The sequence below is a fragment of the Xyrauchen texanus genome, chromosome 49 (assembly GCF_025860055.1).
Source record: "Xyrauchen texanus isolate HMW12.3.18 chromosome 49, RBS_HiC_50CHRs, whole genome shotgun sequence".
NCBI classification, from domain to species: domain Eukaryota; kingdom Metazoa; phylum Chordata; class Actinopteri; order Cypriniformes; family Catostomidae; genus Xyrauchen; species Xyrauchen texanus.
Window position 1 is genome coordinate 19,361,193 of NC_068324.1, and position 20,615 is coordinate 19,381,807.

General features: G+C 37.4%; 2 protein-coding genes across 3 annotated transcripts in view; one reads left to right on the plus strand and one right to left on the minus strand.

The window, feature by feature from the left end:
* The window catches only part of lsp1a (lymphocyte specific protein 1 a), a 67,425-nt gene that overhangs the window by 11,924 nt on the left and 34,886 nt on the right, over positions 1-20,615 (minus strand). The window contains exons 7-13 of one of the 2 annotated variants that reach the window (XM_052122591.1): positions 19,603-19,646; positions 18,754-18,835; positions 18,198-18,329; positions 16,771-16,869; positions 15,202-15,294; positions 14,999-15,095; positions 3,950-5,084 (exon numbers count right to left, since the gene is read on the minus strand). In XM_052122591.1, the coding sequence (XP_051978551.1) occupies positions 5,059-5,084; positions 14,999-15,095; positions 15,202-15,294; positions 16,771-16,869; positions 18,198-18,329; positions 18,754-18,835; positions 19,603-19,646 (573 nt within the window). In that variant the 3' untranslated portion in view covers positions 3,950-5,058. Of the gene's footprint in view, positions 1-3,949; positions 5,085-14,998; positions 15,096-15,201; positions 15,295-16,770; positions 16,870-18,197; positions 18,330-18,753; positions 18,836-19,602; positions 19,647-20,615 lie in introns of those variants that run through there. The other variant, XM_052122590.1, reaches the window with a different exon arrangement.
* On the plus strand, positions 2,703-8,554 carry prr33 (proline rich 33). The gene is made up of 3 exons (XM_052122588.1): positions 2,703-2,813; positions 3,152-3,202; positions 5,247-8,554. Exon 3 carries the CDS (start codon positions 5,262-5,264, stop codon positions 8,286-8,288), a length of 3,027 nt encoding a protein of 1,008 aa, XP_051978548.1. The 5' UTR covers positions 2,703-2,813; positions 3,152-3,202; positions 5,247-5,261; the 3' UTR covers positions 8,289-8,554.

Consider the following 20,615-nt stretch of genomic DNA (forward strand, 5'->3'; position numbering starts at 1 on the left):
AATTATTTAAGGGGATGCCACTTGTCAGTAATTTGGCCAAATGGGATCGATTTCAGGGTACATGAAAATTCCGCAGCAACCTGTCAATTTTATTTATGTTGATGTTGGTAAATGTTAACATCATATGTCTAAAAGATGAAAGCCTGCCACATAAATCATGAGTTCATTAATGTCAGAGGTTTCCAAAAATGAAACTGTTGCTTATCTGCATGGGGTGCTATGCACACCCTCAGTTACAAAATATGGGGGGACCACCAGGCACCTGGGGCACCTGGATCCTACCTGCTTTGCTGATGGTTCCCTCCAACAGGGGTGTAAAGTAACAAATTACAAATTGTTCCCTTTAAAATGTCATACTTTTACTTGAGTACATTTTAGTGCTGGAACTACTTTTACTGCACTATTTTCCCACTGTCCATGTTCGGTAGTTCCCTGTCCTGATTTTATTTTAATCCATCAACATGATTGGCTAGGGAGAGTCTCGAGACTCCTGTCAAGTCAAATCAAATCACATGTAAAAAACTTGAACGGCAGCTGCAGATTTGGCACCAACTGTTTTAGATGTGGAGGATGCCTCAAGCACAGTTCAACACCTGGAAGGGATTTTCGCAGTGAAAAAGGCCAATTGCTTGATTGTGTCATGTGAGTTTAACTTGCTCAAGCCAGATATCAGCATTAATCCTGCCTCTAATTTGAAAGAACATATCGAGATAAATGTAATATTTCTGCTTACTAGATTCTGTGTGTCTACATCGTAGCCTGTAATTTAACTCTCTATCACTGAGATTATTGGGCTGCTGTGAGAGATTTCGGCGATGTTATCAACAGGGCTGGGCGATAAATCAATCTTGATGTTTATCTGGAAAGAAAAAAGAGAGAGATGTCCGCGATATTGATGATAAACTTGATGAGTAATTTTCTATACTTAGCCTATTTTCTACATCTAGACCAGGGGTGTTCATTACATGATTCGCGATAGCAAGAGCACCACTGGTTGGATGATCTAGATAAAATCTAAAAGATTGACTTTTTATTTCCTGACGTCTGTCACTGCGTGCTGTTTGATTGACAGGCGCTAATGTTTGAGCGCTATTGCAGGTGCGCCTAGATGATCAAATACACTTTATAATTCCGCCAATGCCCGTCTTAATGAGGCATTAATGTTAACGCAGTCGGTTTGGTTGAAAGTGAACGTATGTTGTTGGACATATCAAATGTTGGACTGGAAGTGTACATGTTACCGAATTGAGCACTGTCTAGTAATCTATGTCATATAAAGGCTATTAATCAAACAACAATAACAAGGAAACAAGAAAACCACTCACTACTTTTGGCTGAATAACTTTAGTAGCTTTAAAAGTATTTTATAAATAAATAAATGTAATAATAATATGTTTAACAATATTGTTTTTTTATATATAATACCGACCCCTGATGTAGTGATTGTGTTCATTTGTATAATAAATTACCAGGAAAGTAAAGATGATCAAATAGTTATAATTATGCTTAGCCTTTATCATGTTTCTTCTAATGCCTGATAGAAAAGTATCAATCTTTGTAGAGCAATACTTCAGGCAGAACATTCCACCAGTCACAAACTTCAGAACATTGTGCATCATGCATGAGAATGAGAACACAAATACTTCTTGGCTTAAAAGATACAAGAACTAAATCAATGTTGAACATTGTATCTAAAAAGGAGGACAATGTGGCCCCCCATGTGCTACTTAAAGAAATAGTTTACTCAAAAATGAAAATTCTCTCATCATTTACTCACCCTCATGTCACCTGTCTATGATTTTCTTTCTTGGCCAAATGGATAAGACTACTTTTATGCTGATTTATGTTCATTTTGGAGCTTCAAAAGTTTGCCACCCATTCACTTACATTGTAAAGACCAAAAGAGCTGAAATATTTTTCTAAGATGGTATAAGGATGACTAAATAATGAGAGAATTAAATTTTTTTGTGTGAATTATTCCTTTAAAGCCCAATGTGGCCCCTGTACCAAACAACTGCTCTACCTCCTCTATTGTGCGGGACATGACGCGTCAAGTGACCCTGCTTTTTTAGTGAGTTTTTTCATTCCTTGAATTGTTTTGAACATGTTTTATGCACAACAATATCTCTCTCAGTCGGCATTAAGGGAAATTTATACCCTACATATAAACTGATTTTAATGTAATTGATTCATACATTATGATATTGAAAATAACTTCTTCATCTTTTCATTTCTGTTATCATGTTGTGCTTTTATTTTATTTTTTTAATCAGATTCATGTAGTGTTTACATTATCATAGATAAGAGTTGTATTTTAAAAGTTGGCAGTCACAAACACCTGTAAAATATCTATATTTTATTATTTCTGGCAAACAGTCATAAAAGGGAATGTAAATTACAGTATGTGTGCTACATTTCTAAATTGCTGCATAGAGTTTTTATTATAAAGGGGCATAGCTTTTGCAACTCAGTACTCAATACTCATTACTCATACTTTTAAATGAGCAACTATTTTACTCTTACTTGAGTAGTTTTAAGTTACTTTTACTCTACTCAAACTACATTTTTTAAGAAGTAACAGTACTTTTGCTTGAGTATTATTTTTCAGTACTCTTTCCACCCCTGCCCTCCACACCGTCACCATTCAACATGCATTCTGAGTAACAGACTCTGGGTTTTATTTTTGGACTGCTATGGAGCCTGTGCCTTCCATTTGAAGAAAGGGGGAATAGTTGAACATGAGTCTCCCGTTCTGACAGTCCAGGCTGGGACAAGCAGGCAGCCACCAGACAGCCTAAACAACAGACACGCAGGTACAAAATAACAGCAAAACCTTCAAATTGTATATATTTTGTTAACATGTAAATGTCTCTTGTGTTGTGCAGTCTTGAGTAAGTGTCACGTCTGTCCTTTGGAAAAAGACTTTAGTAGTATTGTAGAAAGCTAACTTGACTGTTGTTGAAGGTTGCTGCAAGTAGGGAGTGCAGTCACACTAGGATTGTTACTATAAATGTAGCAAGTGCTCCAACGTAACCATGACTGCTATTGTTTTGTCTTATAGATGTCAAGTATTTTATAATGTATTTGCATATTTTCAAAGGTATACATTATTAAATGTTCTGCCTCACTTCAGGCATGTTTATATTTTTAGGGGGCCTTGCCTGAAGTGTCTTTAACCATCTTCTGTTAAAGTCAAATCTTGGTAAGTCATCTTTTACAAGCAGTGTGTGTGTGTGTGTGTGTGTGTGTGTGTGTGTGTGTGTGTGTGTGTGTGTGTGTGTGTGTGTGTGTGTGTGTGTGTGTGTGTGTGTGAGTGTGTGTCATATAAGTATCCACACATATCTTTACATGTACAAGTTTTTTTCATTTTTTTCACCATAGGTGGTTGCTAAGAATTAATTATGCAGTGCATGGTTTTACTGCTTGGCTATTCTTGCTCTTTCCTCTTTTGAAATTCTATCTTAGAAGTTCTCCAAACTGCCCAGCTTACCAAAGCCTTAAAAGGAGGTCCTCCTCTCTCATATGGTTCTGTATGTTACTCTGTGGGCAAAAGGCTTCTTTTACATTCTCTTACAGGTGGCCTGCATTTGGTAAAAAAAAATTAAAAAAGTTAATCTGTTTGATAAATGTTTGAAATTAGAGTTGAATTATGTACACAGTTATTTATATTTGGAACAACTGCTGTACAACCCATTGGTTCAGATTAGAATGTATATAATTGTTCTCTATACCTGTGCATAAATTAGCCAAAATAGGTGTTTCACAAATCTGTGGTTAAAATAGAAACAATTATCTACATATAAATGTTTTATAGGTAGATAATTGCTGAACTGAACAGCAGCTCTATGATATATGACCTCAGTTTGTGCATCAACAGACACCATTGAATCTGATTGGTAGTAAAGTTGCAGTGATTTATTATGTCATTTAATGTAGCTGCCCCTCCTGTGACTGCCCCAGATCACTTGGCATTAGTTTACAGCGAGGCACCACTCTCTGTGACATGGAGCAGATGACTTGCTCATTTGCTTTCAGCCTAAAATTAGGCCAAGACGACATTCTAAATTAGTTGTGTAGGTTCACTGTGTCATAAACTGAAAAGTCCAACTAAACATTTTACTTGCAAATACATTGAATAAGAAGCCAAAATTAAGAGTCAAACAAAATATCACTTTTATTTGTTAACGGATTACAAGTCACATTCCCATTTAAACCACCCTGTTCAGTATACCAATGGGTCACCAAATGCTCGCAACTAAACAAACATGTTTATATTAATATCATAAATATGATAAATTGACAAAATCCAGTGTTTTCCTGAAAACCAAAGAGAGTGTAGTCATTATGCAGAACTACAAAAACATGACAAGAGAGGTAACAAAATGAAATATTTGTAATACAATATAACATACACAAAGGAAGTAAAATCGAAAGATTGGTTATTACTCAAAAGTCATACAAATTAGCTTAATTAATTTCCTCTCTATTAGAAGTAGTTCTGGAAATTAAAGAAGGCCTTACTCTTAAATTTATTTCAATTTAATCTTAATGGTGGTAAGAAAGTTGTATTATTATTATTTTAAGTTATTTAAAATAAATGTAACAATGTTTCAGAATATAAAAAAATCCAGCTTCGATAATCAACATTAAAATTTAGGTAGCAAACATCTACGACTATCTTTGGCATTCACATTCAGTTCATTATTATTCTTTTATAACTGTTAAAAGAGGGCATAACATCAACATTAATACTGAGGAAAAAAGAAGAGTTTAAAATGTATGGCAATTAATTGGTCACATTTCTGAGAATTTGTTTGCTTTAAACATTGCATATGTAACAAACTGAGTTTTTTATTAGGAAGAAAACTGAACAGTCAAAAATAGAACAATGATCAAAATTTAAGACAGTAAAGTACATAAAATGTAATGTTATTTGTTACTTCTTTAAGTTGTTTGATGTACTGTGGTGTTTATAGGTCATTTAATGCCAAAAATAAACAAAGAGATCATCGTGAATCACCCCAATCATGGATATAATTTGCTGCTAAATTAAAGTCCTCACAAGTCATCGTTAGAAAATTCACCTGAAAAAGAAAGCAATATTATTAATGAACAATAAAGATGCCTGTTTTTGTCAGCTTTTAGAATAGTTTATTCTAAAAACAATAATATCAACATTAATAATATCAGAAACAATAATTTTTGTCTTTTAACATATGTCAATATCTGTTCTTTATCTGTTTTAGGGGGCTTTATATTTCATGGCTGTCAATATCAGCAATGCTGCCCAGGCAGGCCTGCTTTCCCAGCAGTACCCACCTCCTCTGTTCCCCAAACCTGGGAAAGAAAATGTCCGGCTCCAGAAACTACTCAAGAAAACAGCAAAGAAAAAGGCTGCTGCTCAGACATCACAAACATCCGGCCCCTTCCGATCAAGCCTCTCCCCAGTCAATGAAGCAAGCCCTGATCTGGAATACAGTGATCACTCAACTCCCGCCAAGACTCCAGAAACATCTATTTACATTGGTGTGGTACACCCACGTTTTAATGTTCGACCACTGTATCAGCATGTATCATCCCCTTACCCTCATCACAGAGAATTCACTTACGGCAAGACAGCAAGGTTTTCACCCCAACCATATGTGTCTCCAAGCCACGCTTTCCCCCAACACACACCTCCAGCATTTCCATACATACCCTCACCAGCTCCAGGACTTGGCACACATGCCATGGTTCCAATCAGGATTATAGTGACTGAAGAAACCACATACTCAGCTATGAAACCTGATTCCATGGAAACTACTCTACAAACATCACAAAAAGTTCCAAGCACTCATCTAACCATTTTTAATGTCTCCAGAACAGCAAAGCCATTGTTTGAAGTTCCTCAAATTACCAATTACACTGCAAAGTCAGCAGGTTTAAGAACATCTCATTCACCAACAAGGAGTAGAACACCTACTGCAGAGTTAATGAGAGGCCCAACACCAACATTTGAGGTTAGAAAAATTATAACTTCTGAAATAAGAAGAGATAGAACACCCACCAGAGAAATCAGAAGGGATACAACACCAACATTTGAAATCAAGAGGGTTAAAACGCCGACTTCTGAAATGAAGAAAACCATTACTCCAACTGCCAAAATCAAGAAAGAGACAATGCCATCTTCTGTGGTCAAGAGTGTCAGTGCTCCAGCCACAGAGATTAAACAAGATGTAACTCCAACACTTGAGACAAAAAAAGTTACAACTTCATTACTTGAGACAAAAGGGGCTACAACACCAACGAGAGCAAGGACACCAACAAATTACATTACCTTATCAAAAACACCAACAGGACGGCCCAAGACACCCTCAGATCATGTGTCACGTGCTAGAGTACCTGTGATTGAGATTTCAAGACCAAATCCACTTTTATTTGCTGTATCTCCTGTGCACATGGATGGCAGAAGATCAAAAACGCCAACCTCAAGCTTGGCTGGTCCACATGATGTAATTCAGGTGAATGACACCAGTCTTCAAAATGGTGACATATATGTCAAATCAACTGAACCCTTTAAAGTAGATAAAACCACTTCTGAAATCATTTCAAAACTTGAACCACCAAAGACTGAACCTCAAATACAGGACAATCAAACCCCTGAAATCTCAAAGGTTACTGCAAATGATCATCCAAAAGCTGACGCTCTATCAACACCAATCAAAGAAATTGCACAGACTGTTTTATCTACAGTTGGGCATCCAAGAACTATATCTAGAGTCTCTCCATTTGCTGGTCAAAGACCTAAAACACCAACATCCAAATCCACATATTATGGATTGACCCCTGCTGAATATGTTGCCCATGGAGGAATACAAAGTTACTCACCCTCGTTTAGCATTTCTACACCAGCTGTAGAGGCATCTCTAATTCCAAAACAGGAACCAGTAGTACTTCAACCTGATGTGACAGTAAAAGTGGATGCAAATCCTGAGGTAAAACCCAAAGAACTACCTGAAATCAAATCATCTCAGATTGATGTTAAAGATGAAACCACTGCTATTGTTACTGCTCCAGTTTCTGAGGTTCCAAAGGCAACAGCTGAGACAAAAGGTAAGTCTGTGAGGGACATTCCCAAGGCATCTGTGCCAGAGGAAACCAAATCAAAAGCAAAAATTCCTGGATTACCTTATGTTAAAATTCCAACCATTGTGGTGTCTGAAGCTGACATACTACCACCAGAAGCAACAAAAGCAAAGGCAGCAAAAACTGTGACACCAAGAGTCAGAACTCCAACCTGCAGATCTCCTAGGGTCACTGAAATTGCAACAATCCCTCAAATTGTGAATGAAACTGTGAAACCTGAAAGTAAGGATGTGTCATTATCTGACCAAGATGTGGGAAAGCCAGCACTGCCAAAGTTGTCAGAAGGTCAGATAAATGGCCAACCAACAAAGGTGCCAGAGATGCCAACAGAGACTAAAATTTCTTTGTTGGAGAGAATTAAAAAGCAGAATCTTGCATCTGCTTCTTCCAAAAAAGCTCCTGAAAAACACAGAGATGAAAAGGCTGGGGATATGCCTCTGGCTAAACCAAAAGAAGACCAAAAGGACCTTGAAACAAAGGACGATGAACCTGAAAAAATAGACAGAGCGGACACAAAAGTGAAAACCCAAAAGGAAATCAAGCCTACAGAGGATAAAGAGGAGGGAGACAGCTCCTCACTTTCTGCAGAGCCTCTCTTGAAGGTGATCCAGAAACCAAAAGGCATGAAGTCAAAGCTTAGTGGCTGGTCTCGCCTCAAGAAACATATGGTGGTTGAAGTAGAGGAGCCCAAGTTTCCAGAGACTGAGCCTGAGTCAAAAAAAGAAGTGCCTGCTAGTGCTGATCAAAACGCAAGTGAAACACAAAATAAGTCTGAAGGTGAAGCTAAGGTTAGTAAGAGCCAGGAAGACAAAGACTCCCCTAGGGCAGCCAAAATGTGGGATGCTGTTCTCTTCCAAATGTTCTCCACCAAGGAGAGCATAATGCAACAAATTGAAGCCAATAAAACTGAAGAGCAGAAGAAAATGGAGGCAGAACAGAAGACACCAAAAGAAATTCCTTCATTCGCACATCGCTTGCCAGTTCTCCTTTACAGCCCTCGATTCGATGCCAGACGACTAAGAGAAGCAGTTTCACGACCAGCGACAAAGATTGCAACAGTTTTCGAAATGGGGCTCATAGGCCGCAAAAATAAAGATGAAGAGCCAAAAGACTTTAATAGAACAGCCAAAGGTTTCAATGCTTCTAAAACCACTGACGTGTAACTGGACAATTTATAATTGATGGGCAAGGATTTTGTAAGCTTTTATTATGATGGTAGAGTTCTGAAACCATCCAATCTAATTTGATTTATAATTGTATAACTTCAAAACAGATAAATTGTCAAGGACATTAAATAGATATTTTCTTTCAAATGCACATCAACAAATTTGTAGCAATTGCAATTGGAATTAGCCATTTAACTTTTTCTAATCAGAAAAACATGTGGTTTTATAACAGACATCACTTTTAGATTAAAGAGTTTACTGAAGAGATTTCCAAAGCTCATCCTTCAATGGCATTATTTTTGTAAGCATGATACATTTTTATATTTTGATAATCATTACATCAAAGTCAAAAAAACATCTTAGTCAAACAACTATAATTAATTGACATAATTTAATAAAAAGGAACATGCATTCAAGTCACACGAAAACTAAGCAAATCAAGAGGACACCAGATTAGACAAAAATGAGGTATATAATGGTTCAATACATGCAGCATTTAAGAATATTCAGTTTACACTCATGACACTTTTCCTTACATTTCTTTGTCTGTAACACTACAATCAAATACACACATCTTTATCTCAGCTAGAATTTTCTACCTCAAGAAAAAAAAGTTTAATTAATAAACTAATTTTAATAATTTTGCTTTTAAAGATGACATGGTAATAAGGGTGTTGATGGACAAAGCCCTAAATGTATGATTTCAAAGTGCAGGAACAATTGAGTGAGAGTTTTAGGAGTGTGTGCAAGTGGAACTGGGTAACCACGGAAGCAAGAATCAGAAATTGTATATGAAAGGAATGTAAACAGTAAGTATGCTTAGTATTGGAACTTGTGCTAAGCCTCATAAGTAGGCTACTGAACGCAGGGCTTGACATACTCTGCAGACCAGAGCATGCCTGTGGGGAACGGTGTACTTAGTGCTCAGAGTTGACAAATAGCTTTCACTGATGAAGCCCTAAAATTGGCTTGACCAAACCACAAATAAAAATGTTCAGGTGAATACTGACTGTCAACTCACGCATGTTCTTGTTTCAGGCTTAAATAATGGAAAAATGCAGGCTTGGCCTTTTCTTGCATGTTTGTCTTATGCTGCAAAAACCATCACACTGAGAATATTGTTTTTCTGTTCTGATGGTGATGTGTAAAATGCTTTGCATTCTAAGGTGCACTGTTCTAGATTGAATGTTATTTTATATATTTTTGTAATAAAATACCATATTTTGAGAGAGGGTATCATTATTATTATTATTATGAAGAAAACACATGAAAGCTGTTGAATGAAAAAGTCTGCATCGTGTTGGCAGCTTGTTGTGAATTGATTGAATTATATTATGAGAATTTCATATATTTTATCAAAGATTTACAAGACCTGTAATGAAATGATTTAACATAATAAATTAACAACACTAGATATAATTTGGTCTTTTCCAGAGATGTCCTTGCATTTTCCAGCAGGAAAATTTCAAACCACATACTGCCTGGACTTTATATGCATGGCTGTGTAAGCAGAGAGTGTGGGTACTAGACTGGCCTGCCTGCAGTCCTGACCATTATTGTGAATGAGTGGTGCATTATGAGGCACACAATATGGCAAGGAAGACCCCGCACAATTGTGCAGCTAAAGACCTGCATAATGGATGAATGGGGGAAATTCCTCGGGTAGGAGAAACCGAATGTCAAACGAATAACGAGTCAGCAACTTATGGAGATAAGATAGAAGTTTCAGAGTTAGTTTCGCATTGGACCTGCCACCCCCAGTTTCGATTCTACTTAATGTGGATTATACATGCTGGTGCAAATGTAAGTGTAATTTAAGTTACTTTTATAGCACAATTTTCCACATTATTATCATGAAACACGATTTTCTGCCTTAATGAATGCACCTGAGCTCAACTCATTATAGACCACTCTTATTTGGCAAGCATTCATTATAAATATTTTTTGTATGTGTATATGTCAGGTTTTCATTTCTGGAACAACATACAGTACACATGTATTCTAAATAACATGAGATATGTTTTCCCACTGTCTTTAATTTAATGTTTTGCACTGTACAATGCAGAAGCAAGACAAATGTAGTTCAACAAGTTTGGCAAAACAAACTATGAAGAGACTCTGGAAACTGGAACAGATGTAAAGAAACAGGTATGAACAAACAGCAGTGAGCTTTATACAGGGCCACACTGCACCTGCAATGACAAATTTATTATGAATATGCAATACATATTAAAACATAAAATTGGAACCCTTATAAACCACCCCACTAAAGCCCAAATAAATGCCTTACATTCAGTGAGAAAGGCTCTTATACCTGTACACTAAGCTCACCACATCAACGCACTTCAACCTTGTAGGCTCCCCTTATTAAGTCAAGTCAAGTGGTTTTTATTGTCGATTCAACCATATACAGTTAGTACAGTACACAGCGAAACAAGACAACGTTCCTCCAGGACCATGGTGCTACATAAAAACAACATAGTACAAACACAGAACCACATGAGACTACACAACTAAATAAAATACCTATATATATACCTATATAAAGTGCACGTGCAAACATGTGCAAAAAGTACAGGACAGTACAATACATTTCTGACAATGAACAGAACAATAGACACAGTGACAGACAGTGCAGCGCCGACCAGTACACAGTAGTGCAAATAGATGACAGTTTCTAAAAACGTAAACGTAACATACTATGAGATAGTGTTCTATGCACATAGCAGTTATTGAGGTAGCAGACAGTTATAAAGTGACAGTAATTAAAGTGCAACTCAGGACACACACGTGTGTGTGTGTGTGTGTGTGTGTGTGTGTGTGTGTGTGTGTGTGTGTGTGTGTGTGTCAAACCAGTCTCTGAGTATTGAAGAGTCTGATGGCTTGGGGGAAGAAGCTGTTATACAGTCTGGCTGTGAGGGCCCGAATGCTTCGGTACCGCTTGCCAGACGGCAGGAGGGTAAAGGGTTTGTGTGAGGGGTGTATGGGTTCGTCCACAATGCTGGTTGCTTTGCGGATACAGTGTTTTTTGTAAATGTCTTGGATGGAGGGAAGAGAGACCCCGATGATCTTCTCAGCTGTCCTCACTATCCTCAGCATGGCTTTGCGGTCCGAAACGGTGCAAGTCCCAAACCAGGCAGTGATGCAGCTGCTCAGGATGCTCTCAATAGTCCCTCTATAGAATGTAGTGAGGATGGGGGGTGGGCGTACCTCCGCAGTCATCCACGGCTTCTGGTTGGAGCATGTGGTGATTGTCTTGGAGAAAGTGACATCATCAATGCACTTGCTAATGTAGCTGGTCACTGATGCTGTGTATTCCTCCAAGTTGGTAGAATCGCCATATGTTGCAGCCTCCCTGAACATGTGCCAGTCAGTACACTCAAAACAGTCCTGAAGAGCAGAGATGGCTCCTGCTGGCCAGGTTTTCACCTGCTTCTGAAGCGGTTTTATGCGTCTGACGAGCGGTCTGTATGCTGGAATTAACATAACAGAGATGTGGTCTGAGTAGCCGAGGTGGGGGCAGGGCTCCGCCCGATACGCGCCTGGGATGTTTGTGTATACAAGTTCAAGCGCGTTCGCCCCTCTCGTTGCAAAGTCCACATACTGATGGAATTTAGGGAGCACTGTCTTGAGATTCGCATGGTTGAAATCTCCGGCAACAATAAACAGTCCGTCGGGGTGAGCGTTCTGCAGTTCACTCATAGCCCCATACAGTTCACAGAGCGCTTCCTTAGCATTAGCGCTTGGGGGAATGTAAACTCTGGTTATAATAACAGTGGTGAAATCCCGTGGTAAATAAAAAGGTCTGCATCTAACAGTCACAAGCTCCACCAGCGATGAGCAGTAACTAGAGACTAGCATAAGTCTAAAAGAGTTCTGGTAAGACATCCACTCGACCTACATACGTATTGACCTCAGAACGTGCGTACGTACGTTTGTAAAAGTAAAAGTAAAAGTTTGTAAAAAACAGAATGTCTGAGTGTGATATCCTGCTAGAAAGTTTGGCCCACAGCAAAGAACTTTCAACAAAGGCAAGTAGGAACAGTTTTTGGTTGGAGTATTCCGTTTCAGAGGACAAATTGTTTTGCTTTGAATAAAGGCATTTTTTTAAACATGCATACCACTGTGAACCAGCACTAACCTTCATTGGCTTTCATAATTGGCGGAAAGCTACAAAGACACTAAAATCTCAGGGTGAAACTGCAGAACATAAGAACACGATCGTGGCATGGAGCGAATTCAAACAGACCAAAGAATCTGGCTCAAAGATAGCAAACTTGCAGGATAAGGGACATTCAGCAAAGGTACAACAGAACAGGCAGTACATGAAGGCAGTTATTTAGAGCTTACGCTACACTACATGCCAAGGAATTGCACAGCGAGAACATAGGGAGAAAAAGGAGGGTGATGAAAAGTCAATCTGTGGCCATTTTATTGAGTTGCTTCATGTTATAAGCTAGTTTCATGAAATTCGTAATTTTTTTACGAATTGGCCATTTCCTATGATTTCATACGAGTTCATAAAATGTATACAAGTTCATCACGTGCAAATGCCCAGATGTGTAATGCGGAAGTAAGAGCAAGTTTCGCGCACTAGGAGTTAACGACGTGCTTATTAATATTATGCCCTTACTAGAGTGTGTAAACATGATAGGAAGCTGTTGTGTGTGACAGAAGCAAGTAATTGTTACGTATTAGGTGGAAACGATGTCCAGCGATATCATTGGCTGTAGGGAAAGTTGCACAAATTCATGAGTGCAGTCATATAATATCACATGAATTTAGTGTATAACTTCTTTTCTAGATAAGTCATTCACAACATTTTTATAAAAAAACAGAAAGAACTAACACCGACAGTAAAGCCTGTTGAGCTTAAGAAAAGACACTCGCTAGGCATGTCAGTATTCTGCATTTTGGACCATAAAGAAAGAGCCCCCAGCCATATGTGCTACACTACTTGATGTAATCAGCCAGGAAAACCCACGCAGGAAACTTGAGGCAAGGTCTCTAAATGAACTCATTGATACACAGTTTATCTTGCACCTGGCATTCTTTGAGGATCTTTTTAAAGTGACCAAGTTCATGTCAAATCACCTACAGTCACCCGACCTTGAACTTTCATCAACAGGAGATGTTGCTCAGTCTGTTATCACTACTATTTATGAGAAACGTTCAGAAAGTTAATGGGAAGAAATAAAATAACTTGCTCAAGATATACTGTATGCACAAATATGAGAATCACTGCAGTTAACCCTTGGTATGAGAAGAGATGGCCTCAGGTACCATGTCACTTACAGGACTTTGTTGTGGAAGCAAATACATAAAGGATGCAAGAAACCAATGACTTGGATAACGCACGAAAACACACATTTTATCCCGTTATTGACAGACTGCTGAACAAAACTAAAATAGTTTTTCAACAGAGGCTAATGATATGCTGACTGGTGCCTCAACACTAAATTCTAAACACAAGACATTTCTGGACAAGCAGTGTTTATTGCCAATGGCCTGCTATTGTGGGATAAGTGAGAAGAAGATGCACAGTTGCACCAGGTTCGACAGCTTTTTAAAAGAAAAGAATAGCAAGGACACACCATTAGCAGAACTCTTGACATTCTCATGCTCATAAGGGCATACAAAGTTGCCTTTATGGATCTGTATAAACTGTTATGCATGTCAGTCATGTTGAAGGCATGTTTATGATGTAATGATGCATATGGTCTTGGTTGTTTAGCGACCGTGAAACGCGTTGTCATGTTTAGTTGTGTCTGAAAATTAGCACTCCCTCTTAAGAGCGATACACCCTCATAGCGCCTGCTACCAAAATTCTCTGGCACCTCCCCTGAGTTCACAGGGAAGATAACAATCACAAGGTCCTCTTTATGAACACCATTTATCAATCAAATACTTAACGCCCAGTGCACCAATCACAAAGGAGAGGCACACATGTGCTAAACAATGGAAAACTGAGCTTAATATTAGCAACAGCATTCTCTAATAAGAGGCGCACACCAAGCGCACTCAGTAAGGAATGTGCATAGGCACTGACAGACATAATGATAAGAAATATATTTTTTTGGTCACTTATAATTACGATGCGTGCAACTTTTTAAAACTCAGTAATTGATTTAGATACATGCATTTACCATTCACTTGTTAAACTGGACCATTTAAAATGTACTAGTGAAATCTTAGAAGAATTTGAAAAGAAATGGTAACCATTTACAAGACCTGTACGTATAGTATATATAGTATAGCTTACTGATTAAATTGTAACCTAAAATCTTGAAATGCATTAATTTCAACCAAGAATGTTATTGCATTAGTCATTCTCAAGAACATCATGGCAACATGGCTGAAAATTAGTGGGGAAAAAACAGAAATGTTAGGGTGTATTGACTAATGGAAATGAGCCTGTTAGTTCTACTCAAATTCTAAATTCTAAATTCTACTAAAATTTGGTGAATCTTTGGTGGACAGGGGGCATTTAAGGTATAATACAGTTGTCCTCCTAGAAAAAAGTTTATTTATTTTTTTGCTAAGGCGACCTTTACTCAAAGAACCCTACTGTTGAGCTCTATAATCATGTAGTACACTCCTTCAACAGTATGTTTTGAAGTGGACAAAATGCTTCACACATAATTAATTTGAAAAGTATTGAAATTAGTGATCATGTATGATATAAAAACATGTCTCACATAATTTACCATTTGGGTAGACACTGTAATCATCATCAGTTGAAATCTTCTTGTATTTGCCATGGCCTGTCACAACAAACTTGTACCGTTTACCCATAAAGGAGCCCTGAAAATATCAAAGTGAGTAGGAGTTAGAGAGAGATGTTATAAGTGAGGGATTCATTCTCAATCAGTTCGAGGTTTAGCATTAGTGTTCTTATCAGAATATTTACCTTTCCTCTGAGCCCTGACCTCTCAGCTGCAGAACCCTCTCCAATGATTTCCCACATGTTCTTCTTCTGCAGAACATCTCCAGGTTTAACATCCTGAGAATTAGTTTTAGAAATCAGCATTAAGATTACCTTTATACTCTTAAACATGCTGTTTGTCTCCCATCACCCCTTGGAACATAAACCAGGAATTGTCAAAATGCTAAATCTCAGAGTAGCACAAGGTTCAACCAGGTATTTGGATCCCATGCTGAGGGACGGCAAACATGTAAGATAGTTAAAAGTATACGGATACCAAATAATGAATACAGCAATTAAAAGGTTCAGTTAAGCCAACAGATCACCATTTGTCAGCTATTTCTACTGTGTGTGTGTGATACAATATCATCCCCACAATTATACAATTGATGGGTTTGCCAAGATGAATCCACAGCAATGGATAAGCAACTTGAGATAGCCTGATAGACTTAATATCCTCATAGACATATCTAGCCACTAGAAGAAGAAAAAACCCAGTCATGGTAAACTTAGAAGGACATTGCATGATCTTACATTGCATTATTGTGGCAGACAAGTAAAGCATAGATAAGACCATGAAAAAGTGGTTTTAGAAGGCAATATATAGTTTTTTCCCCCCTCCATATTATTGAACATAAGCATATTATTGGCCTACAGTTCACAGCAATCTATTTAGCTATTACATTGGTCAATCTATACACGAGTATATGTACACATGCAGAAAGACATTTGGTAGCATATCACTTTGGTTGCGTCATGTCATAAACAGTGTTTTAGATCGCTGTGGCAAGTTAAATGCAGTTTAAAACTTAAATAATAATAATAATAATAAAAACATATCTTGAGATCCCTGCATTCAGAATCGCGATCCATCCAGCTGGAGTTTCGCTTGCTGCCCCCTGCTGAAAATAATTAATCGCACTGAACTGACATGTTAAATCACCCTAATTAAAAGCCTGATTATGCAATTGTGTAGCCTTAAGTTATGTTTGATGTTCTTTAAATATTTGATTTAATGACCTGAATATTATTTTCTTTAGGCCATTACCAACATTATAAAACACATACCCACATCAAAGAAAAGTTTTTACAACTTGATGATTGATAAACTGGATTTTGTGAAAAATGTTGAAGAAGTGTAGCTAATTCTCCAACAAGAGGGCACTATGAATGTATAATGTTATGATTTGACTGTATATTTCACTGTTTAATTTAATTTACGTCTGTTCAAACACCTGCCATAGTCTGTCAAAGAATGTATAACCTGTTTTTTATGGCAATGTAGCAATGTAACTCCAAGTCATTGTTTTGCTCGAACCCATTTTAATAGAATTCGCATTGTTATTCAACCATGGTATATATAAATACATTTTAAATAAAATGTAAACAAGAAACCTTTAATGGACGAAATGAAAAAAAGGACAGAAATTAAGAACAGAGGTGAAAAGACATGTCCTAAGTTATTGTTTTGTTAGCTATATGTTTACTTTCAGGCAAAACTTTGCCCACTACATAAGACACTAAGGGCATTGAACAGGTTCATAATACACTTACAGATGGTGTGGAGGGGGAGTGTCTGTTCCCGCCCTCTGGACTTCCTTTCACCCAATGATTGATCAGGTTTGCCACTCCCGCTTTCACACAGTCTGTATCCTAAATGTATAAAAGTGCATAAAGTTACACTTAGTTTCTTTTGAAATGGAAAAGTATAAAGTTGTATTGTGGAAGTGGCATCTGTGTATAAGGTCAACGGGAATTTAACTGTAAATTTCAAGGGTTTGCACGAACGATTAGATCTTTCTTAGCCTTGTAGCACTGAATGTTCATTGTGTACCCTTTCAAACACTCTACATTATGGCAATTGTCAGGCCAGTTTCATGTGAGGTGTGAGTCTTCTTCAAATATTGAAATATTCAACATCGTTTCAAATTCTCCCACAGTGTTATTATTTCCTTCACTCAAGGCTATTTTTGACAGATTAACTTGAGTTGGCTCCAAACCAAGTGAAATGACTAGCTTATTTAGGCGTCATAGTAAAAATCAGTGTCATATTGTAGCTAATGAAATTTTAAATAGCAAATTTTGGCCACCATACAGTATATGCAACATTGCATATATCCTTTGTGAATTAGGCAATCCCATGATGCACTGAAACAAGTTCCGAGACATTTTCATCCAAAGTGGTGGACATGAAATATCAATATTGTAAGTATATTCTTGTTCAGTACTGAAACATTGGTAGCATGTCCTTTTGTACTTGTTAGCTTAGCTATGTTAACTTCATAAACTAGCTGTGAGTGTGTGTAATCGAGACTAGAAGTGGCTCATGAGGATTGCAATGCGCATAGCGCATGAAATAACATCTTTGTTAAAGTTGTTGTTTAATTTCAGATAGAACTTAGGTTTATGTAAACAGCTGCCCATTTAGGCACTAGACAGTGAGTCACAACAATGATTTTCAGACACATGCGGGTATTAATTACATGAATATACTCCTAACCCAAACCCTAAACCTAACAATAACCATAACGGTCCTAAGAACAAAACAGCTTTCTTGTTTGGAATTCAGCACATTGGGTCTGAATATTGGTGGCTACACACTTGAAATGAACACACAGTTTTCCTGTGTGAGTATGTTTTGAAAGATATCCATTATGTCCTTATCATACAGTTAGTGGCAGCTAAATGTGATTCATTCAGCTAATGTTTCCCAAAAATTCCAGTGTTGCTGGATGTTGATGTTCCAACTGTGTCAAGCTCTGACACCCAGTAGGTGTGAGTGTATTTAATTGTGAAAATGTATAGAACAGATGTTGTTCCATGCTACATGACTACATTGACATACTCGAAAGTTTCCATCATGCAGACCAAATATTACTTGCTATTTATTTGAATTAAAGAGGTAAGAAATGAGAACCAATCATCTTTTTGTCAAGTTAGTTTGGCTGTGAGTCAATAAATGAGTGTCTCTGATCTCTGACCTTTGAAGGTGTGACTTTTGGGGTAGTTTGAATCCAGGTCTCTCCGGATTCAAACAAGTTCTTTTTAGAGGCCACTGGTGCAGAGACGTAGGGCACGTCCACCACCACTGACTTTGGTTCTTTGGAGGAGCTCTGAAACATACAGTAAAGGCAGTAGCTAGTGGGGTGAAAGGTGGTAACGATTCTAGGTGCCCACAGGTCCAGGGGGCTCCACAACAAATTTTACTTTTTATTTTTGAATAGGAAAGGGGCCCTGACCAACATACAGTCAGGGGGCCAAGAATACCTCGCTACGATCCTACATACAGTATTCTGGCGATTTGTCTCTTAAAGTAAATCAGAGCAATACATTGCTTCAACGAAAGTGTAACAACAGATGTAACCATAAACTTTTTCAAGGGGAGGAAATGAAAGAGATCCCATTTAATCTAATATCAACTAATGTTGCTAATAACAACGATTTGATCCATTAGTTTACATTTTCTAGAGAAAGTCATTTTAGAGCCTGCCCCCTAAGCCAGGCATGACAACACGCTTTAAATAATGTGAAATTCACCTCTATTGCATGTGTGTATTGCTCCAGTTTGTCATCAATCTTGGGCAGCAGTACAGGTTTCTGAGTTTTCTTAAAGCTGTTACTGTTTTAAAAACAAAGATTCTTGGTTGGTGCATATGATGCATTCAGTTAAAAATCACACTCAAAACCCGTAAAATAATTTACGCGTACTGCACTTTACAAATGGGAAGCACATTTAGCACTTAAAAAGTGCTTTTGGGATAAAGCACTGAATGGCTTATGGCCACACACTCTTCATTAAAGTTTACCAGTGCTTGTATCAGTTCTACTGGGGCCCCATGAATCAATATGCAACTGTCCAAGAAAATCTTTATTAGAAAAAACGATTAAACTGTACCAGTCATCATGACTAAATTGGTGTTAAAATGGAGGAAGTGTTGCAGTTCCTTTATACTACAGTATTAGTTGCAGTGTTGCACCCTTGTCCTAAACTTTAAGGCCTTTATTAACACAGTGTCCTTAATTATCTGTTTATTTGCTGATAGTGTCTTGTTGGTCTTGTTTTAATTCTTTATAAAATGTAACCAGCCATCAGAAAAAAAGAAAAAGAAAAAGAAAAACGCAAACTTCACATCTGGTTAAAGGTAGCAACCCATAAATCATCGCTGACAAGGCGATGGACTTACAAAGTATCGGGATGACCTATGCCACCTATGTCAATATTTACTTTAAGACAGCAGCCATTTTTTCCAACATACTTGTAAATTTTTTCACTCAAGAATCTACCATTTCTAGCACATAGTCAATGAGCTTAGAGGCCAAGAATGTCCAGTAAAATGTCCAGTAAAATGTGTCCCATGAAGATTTTATGTTGCTGAATGAACTCACCTTTTCTTTAAAGATCGATTCAAAGACTCTGTCCTCTCTGTGATCTGGAATCAAATTGTTTAGAAGAGTTTAAGAACAATCAAACAGTTGGGTAGATGTGAGAAGGTGAAATATTTTCATTATTATGTGTAGTGTGTCATTTCTGCACCAATGTCACTAAACCTAATTGCAAAAAATATTAATATTTTCTAGCAAGTTTCCTGAACACTCCTCCTGAATTCCATTGGTTGGACAAATAGTATAGTGGTTAGTGGTAATATTTAATGGATGTATGAAGTCAATTCCCCTCAGGGTCACAAAGGTGTCCTACCAGAGGAACCACAGGTGTAGTTCATCACATGTTCCACTAACATTGTCTAACGTGTCGAAATACTGTACTTTAAAATTTGTCTTAATTTTGCACAGAATATCTATAGCTTAATTTATATACATACTAATATATATATATATATATATATATATATATATATATATATATATATATATATATATATTTGCATTTCACACTGTCTTATAGAACTTTCCATAAATGTTCAAAAATATTCAGACCTAGAGAGGCTATAAAAGATGTTTGACTTTGTCTTGGTTTTCTATTAAATAAGTCTTGCATTTTTTTAACAGTGCTTTAGGTTTTTTATTATTTTGGGATATGGGGACATAGCATGGAAGCTATGTCCATGGGAGCAGCCCAGAAAGCACACATACATCACTGAGATGTCTGTTTAAGAGCGATTCATCTGGAAAGCATCACATTCTAATGAACACCTGCTGAACATCTTAAAAAGATCAGATTTACAAAAATGTTTAATCATAAACATCTCAAAGACGGATGTATTGCATAACTTATTGACATCCGAGAGGTGACCACTTATAGACGTTTTGCAGAAGAGCAAACAACTTAAAAAAGATGTCTTCCAAACACACATCAAATACACATCTGGGTGATGTATGTGTGCTATCAGGGATAATTAGAGAGCCACATTTCTACCATAGGAAATGTAAACCTGTTGAAG

Coding starts and splice junctions, on each gene's coding strand:
- prr33 (XM_052122588.1), top strand. CDS start 5,262: ATGGCTGTCAATATCAGCAATGCTGCCCAGGCAGGCCTGCTTTCCCAG.